The sequence below is a fragment of the Nerophis ophidion genome, linkage group LG17 (genome assembly GCF_033978795.1).
Source record: "Nerophis ophidion isolate RoL-2023_Sa linkage group LG17, RoL_Noph_v1.0, whole genome shotgun sequence".
NCBI classification, from domain to species: domain Eukaryota; kingdom Metazoa; phylum Chordata; class Actinopteri; order Syngnathiformes; family Syngnathidae; genus Nerophis; species Nerophis ophidion.
Window position 1 is genome coordinate 24,868,123 of NC_084627.1, and position 9,796 is coordinate 24,877,918.

The following is a 9,796-nucleotide window of genomic DNA, read 5'->3' on the forward strand; positions in this document are numbered from 1 at the left end:
GATAAACCTTTAATAACTGCTTGAGACACGTCATTAAAATATTTAATTAAGTGTTTTTAAAAAATAAATAAAAACATTTAAAAACGTTTTTTTTAGTAAATAGTGCCTGCATGCCACTATTACCACAGATTAAGAATCACTAGGCTACACTATAAATCCTTGAGTAATAAATGGAAACTGTGCCTTTTTTTCCCAGGTGTGAGACCAACTCCTTCTGGTTCAGAGCTCTATCCCATGTATGTCGTCTTCCTGGGTTTAGCGGCTTTGGGTTTTGTATGTCTTGGCGTTTTAGTATCACGAAAGCGAAAGCGAGAACATGGCCAGCTTTGGTTCCCTGAGGGATTCAAGGTGTCTGAGCCAAGTAAAAAGAAACGCAGAGAGCCCGTAGGGGAAGATTCTGTTGGATTGAGGTAAGAAGTAGTAGAAATACCCACTCGGATATAAAGAAAACTGAGGTCTGTCTTTTGTATTAATTTGAATCTTTTCATCTCTTTTTAACAGACCAATTAAAATATCCGACATAAATCTCATGGATGACAATCAAAATGAATGGGGTGATGAGGATCCAGACTGTAGGCGCTTTAGGGTAAGTAAAAGATTAACAAAATGTTTTCTACAATTAGCCATTTAGTTAAGGTAGTAATGATTGCTGACACATAGTTTGAGGAGCAGGCCATGCTGGATCTGAGTGACCATACTGACCAGAGGAAATGGACTCAGCAACATTTGGATGCAGCCGATCTGCGTATTCAGTCGATAGCCCCGACACCTCCCCAAGGCGAGATAGAGAATGACTGCATGGATGTCAACGTCAGAGGACCAGGTTTGTTTGGTTCTGTTGATAATCATGTTTTCATGTGACCAGGAAATCATTGTCTAATTGTTATCTCATTCCTTGTCCGTCCAGATGGCTTCACTCCTCTGATGATTGCCTCCTGCAGTGGTGGGGGACTGGAAACCGGAAACAGTGAGGAGGAAGAAGATCCTTCCGCAGAGATCATCACAGACTTTATTTACCAAGGAGCCAACCTTCACAACCAGACTGACCGCACAGGCGAGACTGCCCTGCACCTGGCCGCTCGCTACGCCCGCTCCGATGCTGCCAAACGACTCCTTGAGTCCAGTGCCGATGCTAATGTTCAGGACAACATGGGACGCACTCCTCTTCATGCTGCTGTGGCTGCAGATGCACAGGGGGTGTTCCAGGTAAATGCCTTGTTTTATGAGGTGTCTCAGCTTACTGGGCCTTGTTATCTACGTCCTAACTGTATAGTACAGGGGTCGGCAACCTAAAATGTTGAAAGAGCCATATTGGACCAAAAATAGAAAAAAATATACGTCTGGAACCGCAAAAAAATAAAAGCCATATTACATACAGATAGTATCATTAGATATAAATTGAATTAACATGACTTAAAGGAAACCAAATGAGGCCAAATATAGCTACAAAGCAGGCATAATGATGCAATATGTACATATAAATAGCATGTTAGCATCGATTAGCTTGCAGTCATGCAGTGACCAAATATGTCTGATTAGCACTCTACACAAGTCAATAATGTCAACAAAACTCACTCTTGTGGATTCATGCACAACGTTAAAAGTTTGGAAGACAAAATGACACCGAAAAGAAGTGGCATAAAACACGTCTTAGAAAGTCGGAGAAAGTTGTATATGTTAACAAACTACGGTGACTTCAAGGACCGCCAAAATTAGTAGGACAAAACGGCGCTCGCCAAATACTCGAATCAGTTAAAAAGTTAAAGTACCAATGATTGTCACACACACACTAGGTGTGGTGAAATTTGTCCTCTGCATTCGACCCATCCCCTTGTTCACCCCCAGGGAGGTGAGGGGAGCAGTGGAGCCTGTTTAATGTAAATAGTGTGCTTTATAACAATTAGGGAGGTTTGTGTCATGTTTGTCCTCCTACAGAAACTATATTAAAACAAAAAATATATATTCTATATTTTTTTCCCCCCTTTCTTCCATTTTTCATACATTTTTGAAAAAGCTCCAGGGAGCTGTCACGCCAAATTTCTTCCCCCCTACAAAAACCTTCCCCCGCCATTTACTTCCGGGGTCATAATTAATACAGACGTTTTGTTAACGCTATATCATAAAAATACAGACGTTTTGTCAACGCTATATTATAAAAAAAACAAAAAAAACAATTTGCAAACACAAGCTATGGGATGACTCATTTACTTCCGGGGTCACGTTTCCTCTTATGTCATCCCATAGCTTGTGTTTGTAAAATGTTTTTAAATTTTTTTTATAATATAGCGTTAACAAAACATCTGTATTTTTATAATATAGCGTTAACAAAACGTCTGTATTAATCATGACCCCGGAAGTAAATGGGGGGGAGAAGGTTTTTGTAGGGAGAAGAAATTTGGCGTGACAGCGCCACTAAGGCGGCGCTGAAGAGCCGCATCGGCTCTAGAGCCCCGGGTTGTCGACCCCCGGTATAGTATGATCACAAAGCTAAACATGTGGGTGTTCTTGCAGATTTTAATCCGAAACCGTGCAACTGATCTTGATGCGCGCATGCATGACGGGACAACACCACTGATTCTGGCTGCCAGGTTGGCAGTCGAGGGAATGGTGGAAGAGCTTATCAACTGCCACGCCGATGCTAACGCCACCGATGATTCAGGTAGCTAACGCTTTATCCAACAATCATGTACACGATCTGTATAGTACAATAGAATAATTCACCGTCCATTTTTTTCCACGCTGCAGGAAAATCTGCGCTTCACTGGGCTTCAGCTGTAAACAATGTGCAGGCTGCCGTGGTGCTGCTGAAAAATGGTGCGAACAAAGACATGCAAGACAACAAGGTGTGTGGCGCTATGCGACCTGATAAGTATCTATAGTTAATTCACCGTAATGCACATGATGTATTGAATGTTGCCTTGTTGTTTTTAGGAAGAGACGCCGCTATTTCTTGCTGCCCGCGAAGGAAGCTACGAGACAGCCAAGGTTCTACTGGAGCACTTCGCTAACCGAGAGATCACTGACCATCTCGACCAGCTGCCCAGAGATATCGCCCAGGAGCGCATGCACCATGATATTGTCCGCCTACTGGACGAGTACAACGTTGTTCGTAGCCCTGGCCTTCATGCAGCCTCCTTGAACACCTCCAGCCTCTCTCCACCGCTCTGCTCGCCCGACTACCTTAGCAACCTCAAACCAAGTCTGTCCGCCAGGAAGGTTCGGAAAGGAGGAAAAGATGGCGGCAAAGATAACAGGGTGAAGAAGAAGAAGTCCCTCGAGGGGAAGGGAAATTTGCTCGACACGTCAGCCGCGCTTTCCCCCGTGGATTCCCTAGAGTCTCCGCATGGCTACCTGTCTGATGCAGCCTCTCCTTCCATGACGTCACCATTCCAGCAGTCGCCCCCTATATCTCTCAATCACCTACAAGGAAAGGGAGATTCCCTCATAGGTCAGATGAGCATGGGTAAAGACATGGGCCGTATGTCTTTTGAGCACAACCCGCACCGTCTCGCCCATCTACCAGTGTCCAGCCCAAGTAGTCAGGGTACAACCTCTATAGGTGGCGGCAGGGTAAGCCAGTGTGACTGGGTGTCTAGGATGCACCAAACCCAGCAAGGGAGCTTCCCCCAGGCTTCACCCATATCCCACAACATAATGGGAGGCCTTAATGGGGTCAGCACCGCCACCCTTTCACAGATAATGGGATACCAGAATATGCAGACCAGCCACTTGGCTTCTTCTGCACACATGATGCAGCAGGCTCACTCACGGCAACTCCAGCACCAGAACTCCAGTTCCAACACTGCAAGGCAGTCTATGACGCAGAACTTCCCTAGCATTGAGCTGAATGGCACCGACATGCAGCAAAACAACGCCTCAGGCCACTCCATGTCCATCCATACCGTGATGCCCCAGGAGACGCAGATTCTCGGCACCCAGTTTCTCACTCCTCCCTCCCAGCACAGCTATTCGGGACCCATGGACAACACACCCAACCACCAGCTGCAGGTGCCCGACCACCCGTTTTTAACCCCTTCCCCTGGCTCGCCTGACCAGTGGTCCAGCTCGTCACCACATTCCATGTCCGACTGGTCGGAAGGCATCTCAAGTCCGCCCACCAGTATCCATTCGCAGATGAATCTGATCCCAGAACAGTTTAAGTAGACTCATATGCAATGAACATCATGGAAAATTTGGTTCGCTGACAATGGTCCTTCATTAGCAGTTTTTATATTAAGAACCGATTTTTTAAAAGTAACTTTTTATTTATTACTGTGCTTTTTTGACCTGAAAATATAAAGATGTTTTTATATTTATGCTAATATGCTTTTGTTAATGTTATGTTTTGTTCTGTATGTAAAGGAAGGAATAGACATCTTTAAAAGGAGTATATCAGAAAAAGACTCCGTAATGTGTACACTGGCTATTTATTTGTCTTTTGTTGCAACATCCACTGGATTTAGTTTTTATATTTTTGTTTTTTCCTCAAAGTTTATTTGGGCTTTTGTTGCATTTTGTATGTATAGTTTTGCTTTTTTTTGTTTAAATATGTTCAGTATTAACTTTATGTTTTAAGTGACACATGCCTTGTTACTGAATTTAAATTTAAGTCTTATCACTGAGTCTGTTAGATGATGATCACATATAAACCGCATATCAAATGATACCTGTTAGAATGTGGTTTGGAGATTTGGGACCTTAAAGCACAGCACAAACATATATTGTATCAGTTGACAGATTCAATGCAAAAACTGGAGAAATACATTAAAATCAACCTTAGACTACTTTTTTAATTGACCATCCAGAATGCTCCTGAGCAAATGATTTGTGGCTTTTATGACAGTGGGATGATTCCTCATTTCATATTGTCACAAATAATGTTTATGGTTACTATGTTTAACCTGTGAAGTGTTAACGTTCAGCCTTGTTGTTGTTGTTATTCACTACAGTCTAAATAAGTGCCAGTGCGACATTTGTTTTTCCTTAGAAAACCAATGTATTTGTGAGTTTTTCTTGCATATGTCTTCAACGTGGGAAACATTGTTTGTGAATGAAATAGGGACCTTAACGACACTGCCTGCGCTTTGTAAAGGAGTGTTGCACAAGGTGCCAAAATGTCATGTTTTATAAACTAATGCAGAGGTTAAGATGTTTTGAATGAAGGTGTAATTTGAAAAAAAAATCTACCTTGATGCAATGTTGTATTTTGCAAATTACTTCCTGATAAAAATGTTTTGTAACAATGGAGTTAATTCAATAAAAGCTGTTACTTAAATATTTCAATTTGTTATTATGTAAGCTTCCAACACATATGTTATATGTACTCTTCGACTGAAAAATTAGGACACTTTTGGGCATTTAGTTAGTCCCACCCGAGCCCCTGCAAAGTATTTTAGCTTGACAATGGCCATCTTTTTCAACCAATCTTGCCTAAATTTGACAGATTTTTGCTCGCCAGTTCTCTATAGGTTGGTAGAAATTTCGGGCCGAGCATCTTATTGGTGAGAATTTTAAGTCAATCTGATTTTTGGGGTCAAAATGTGGGGTTGAATAACAGCGCCACCATTGGGTGTATTTGTTAAAAATCTAGTAGCTTTGCAATAGCTTAATAGCCTCCTATTTTTATCACTCTGTATATTGTCAATTAGAAGACATTTTTTGTTTGGTACTTGAAAAAAAACAATACATTATGAATATACTAAAATAAAGATACATACTCTTACAAGCAGGGACGTAGCACCAAATACTAGTCCCCCAAGCACAGGACTCCTAAAGGGCCCCCATCCCACCATAAATCCAATGTCACTGCCCCATACACACACAAACTTGATATGTTTAAATGGACTAACAAATATTGCATGGATTTTGTTGAAACCAGCTTTACCAGGTTTTTGACTCTTTAAAGATGGCAGTACCATATCTAGGGCATATCTAAATAACCCCCCTAAATAATTAAGATTTGTTTAAAAACATTTATTTTTTGTGTGCATATTTAATATAAAGATTTTAGATAATCATACAACCTGTTGTAATTCATTTAAAAATGATTATAAATATGTCAAGGTTCCCCTTACTTCAGAGTGTAAAATCAAGATTAGCTGATTGGTGTAGGATTATCATCTGTTTGGCAACATAAATCATAATTAAACATGATTATATTATCATTAGTGCATCTCCTGGGGGTTATGTTTCCTGTTGTTTTTAAAATATATTGACCGCTCTGTTTCTAACATTAATCAAGGGTCTGTGAACACACCACAGTTATGTGTAATAAAATGCAAAAGAGAAATTTATACACAACTTTCTCCTATACTGCCACAAATAGATGTATACTTTGTTTTAGCGCCTCATCCTTGTTTCAAAATGTTTGATGCAAAAAGCTTTTATAACGTGAAGGGAGGAAAACGTTTTCTCCCTCTTCTTGTTTGTTTGATCGACAATAAAGCTCACAATGTCGTTGTCTATTTTCAGATTCACCCTCTTAGATTTATTTCTTAGTGTGATTGACTATAAAGCAAATACAAACCCCGTTTCCATATGAGTTGGGAAATTGTGTTAGATGTAAATATAAACAGAATACAATGATTTGCAAATCATTTTCAACCCATATTCAGTTGAATGCACTACAAAGACAAAATATTTGGTGTTCAAACTCACAAAGTTTATTTTATTTTTTGCATATAATAATTAACTTAGAATTTCATGGCTGGAACTCGTGCCAAAGTAGTTGGGGAAGGGCATGTTCACCACTGTGTTACATCACCTTTTCTTTTAACAACACTCAATAAATGTTTGGGAACTGAGGAAAGTAATTGCTGAAGCTTTGAAAGTGGAATTCTTTCCAATTCTTGTTTTACGTAGAGCTTCAGTCGTTCAACAGTCCGGGGTCTCCGCTGTGGTATTTTACGCTTCATAATGCACCACACATTTTTGATGGGAGACATGTCTGGACTGCAGGCGGACCAGGAGAGTACCCGCACTCTTTTACTACGAAGCCACGCTGTTGTAACACGTGGCTTGGCATTGTTTTGCTGAAATAAGCAGGGGCGTCCATGATAGCGTTGCTTGGATGACAACATATGTTGCTCCAAAACCTGTATGGACCATTCAGCATTAATGGTGCTTTCACAGATGTGTAAGTTACCCATGCCTTGGGCACTAATACACCCCCATACCATCACAGATGCTGGCTTTTGAACTTTGCGCCCATGACAATCCGGATGGTTATTTTCCTCTTTGTAACAGAGGACACCACGTCCACAGTATCCAAATATAATTTAAAGTTTGGACTCGTTGGACCACAGAACACTTTTCCACTTTGCATCAATCCACCTTAGATGAGCTCGGGCCCAAAGAAGCCGGCGGCGTTCCTGGGTGTTGTTGACAAATGGCTTTCGCTTTGCATAGTAGAGTTTTAACTTGCACTTACAGATGTAGCGACCAGCTGTAGTTACTGACAGTGGTTGTATGAAGTGTTCCTGAGCCCACGTGGTGATATCCTTTACACACTGATGTAAGTTTTTGATGCATCCCTCAACTTTATCAGTATTTATTGCCACCTTTCCCAACTTCTTTGTCATGTGTTGCTGGCATCAAATTCTAAAGTTAATGATTATTTGCAAAAAAAAAAAAGATTATCAGTTTTAACATCCAATATGTTGTCTGTGTAGCATATTCAACTGCATATGGGTTGAAAAGGATTTGCAAATCATTGTATTCCGTTTATATTTACATCTAACACAATTTCCCAACTCATATGGAAACGGGGTTTGTAAATCCAATTCTCTCAGGGCCACAAGTAGAGAAAGGGAGACATTCTGCCTGTGGCTCCTCGCAAAATGTCTGTCCTCTCCTTCTCCTCAAAGTCTTATATACTTCGCCAAAAAGGGTTGAGTTGTCCAAAGATGTAATTCGGATTCCTTCAGTGACGATTCCATTCTCGATTCAACACAAATCTCGATCCAATTTGATTCTCTTATTTGGTTCAAAGTAACAATGGTGTGGTGGAATTTTTCCTCTGCCTTTGACCTATCCCCTTGTTCACCCCCTGGGAAATGAGGGGAGCAGTGGAAAGCAGCGGTGCCGCGCCCGGGAATCATCTATGGTGATTTAACCCCCAATTCCAACCCTTGATGCTGAGTGCCAAGCAGGGAGGTAATGGCTCCCATTTTTATAGTCTTTGGTAAGACTCGGCCGTGGTTTGAGCTCACAACCTACCGATCTCAGATTAGATTAGATCAGGGGTAGTTAACCTATGGCTCTCGAGCCAGATGTGGCTCTTTTGATGACTGCATCTGGCTCTCAGATAAATCTTAGCTGACATTGCTTAACACGATAAGTAATTAATAATTCCGCTGGAAATTACAGTGTTAAAAATAACTTTCAAATATAAAACATTCTTATGCATTTTAATCCATCCATCCGTTTCAATCGCACCTGTTCAAGAAGTCGCATTAATGGTCAAAAGTATTTTATTTAATATTGGTTAGCTTCAGAATAACAATGTTATTAAAAAGAATAAGAGATGCACGCATTTTTTTGTTTTAATCATGGGAGGCGTAGAATTCTCTTGTCAGAGCGTGGGACGACACTGTACAAGAGCACAGGTCTACGGGTTTCTCCTTATTGAGCTAAATTTAATCCAATCTGTGTTTAAATCCTTGCTTCTTGTCTGTTCACTGTAATAGATGTCATCAGTGTTTGAACCTGACAGTTGTATTCAGTGTTAAAAATATTATACGGCTCTCACGGAAATACATTTTAAAATATTTGGCTTTTATGGCTCTCTCAGCCAAAAAGGTTCCCGACCCCTGGATTAGATAGTACTTTATTTATTCCTTCAGGAGAGTTCCTTCATCCATCCATCCATTTTCTAACGCTTATTCCCTTTTTGGGGTCGCGGGGGGCGCTGGCGCCTATCTCAGCTTCATGAAAATTAAAATTTTCAGCACAATCCCATTCAAGATCAGACAAACGTTAACAGGGAGACAGAACAGGATCGCCAACGGGTCTGCCGGCTTCCAGCGCCCATTACAAAAAAGGTGAGATACAGGTAAACAAGTGGGGGGAATGGGAGAAAAAAATAGAAGATTAAAATAAAATAAAATATAATTAAAAAATCGGTCTAAGCATGGGCCCCTGGAGCGGGGGTCCGGACTGAGGCCAAGGGAAAAAACAACACTAACTCATAGCCATAGTACACATCCCTCTCACATGTGTCTAAGAGGGAAACATCAAACATCAAAGAACACAAAGGACATGAAAGACATTAAAGCAGCAGATACAACCAGCCACTTCTACATGCAGCTATGAATAAAAACTTTTGAGAGGAGCCAGATGAGGTGGCTCGGGCATATGGTCAGGATGCCAACCGAACGCCTCCTTAGGGAGATGTTTAGGGCACGTCCAACCGGTAGGAGGCCACGGGGAAGACCCAGGACACGTTGGGAAGACTATGTCTCCCGGCTGGCCTGGGAACGCCTCGGGATCCCCCGGGAAGAGCTAGACAAAGTGGCTGGGGAGAGGGAAGTCTGGGCTTCCCTGCTTAAGCTGCTGCCCCCGTGACCCAACCTCGGATAAGCGGAAGAGGATGGATGGATGGATGGAAAAGAAACATATATACTGTGCCTGTGGTGGCCTCTGCGGTGTTCCACGCCATTGTCCGCTGGGGTGGAGGGAGCATGGCCAGAGACAGGAGCAGACCCAACAAAGCAACCAAGAGAGCCGATTCCACTCTCGGCCGCCAACATACTCTCGGCCAGTGTCCAGTCCGCATGGATGAGCAAGGATACGTCCA

General features: G+C 41.8%; 1 protein-coding gene across 1 annotated transcript in view; it reads left to right on the forward strand.

The window, feature by feature from the left end:
- LOC133536263 (neurogenic locus notch homolog protein 1-like) overlaps positions 1 to 5,279 on the forward strand; it is a 40,988-nt gene extending 35,709 nt beyond the window's left edge. Inside the window, exons 28-34 of the mRNA XM_061876669.1 lie at positions 197 to 410; positions 502 to 586; positions 661 to 823; positions 908 to 1,206; positions 2,512 to 2,659; positions 2,746 to 2,843; positions 2,932 to 5,279. Coding sequence (XP_061732653.1) covers positions 197 to 410; positions 502 to 586; positions 661 to 823; positions 908 to 1,206; positions 2,512 to 2,659; positions 2,746 to 2,843; positions 2,932 to 4,164 — 2,240 coding nt within the window. The 3' untranslated portion in view covers positions 4,165 to 5,279. The remainder of the gene's footprint in view (positions 1 to 196; positions 411 to 501; positions 587 to 660; positions 824 to 907; positions 1,207 to 2,511; positions 2,660 to 2,745; positions 2,844 to 2,931) is intronic.
- Positions 5,280 to 9,796: the final 4,517 nt, after the last annotated feature.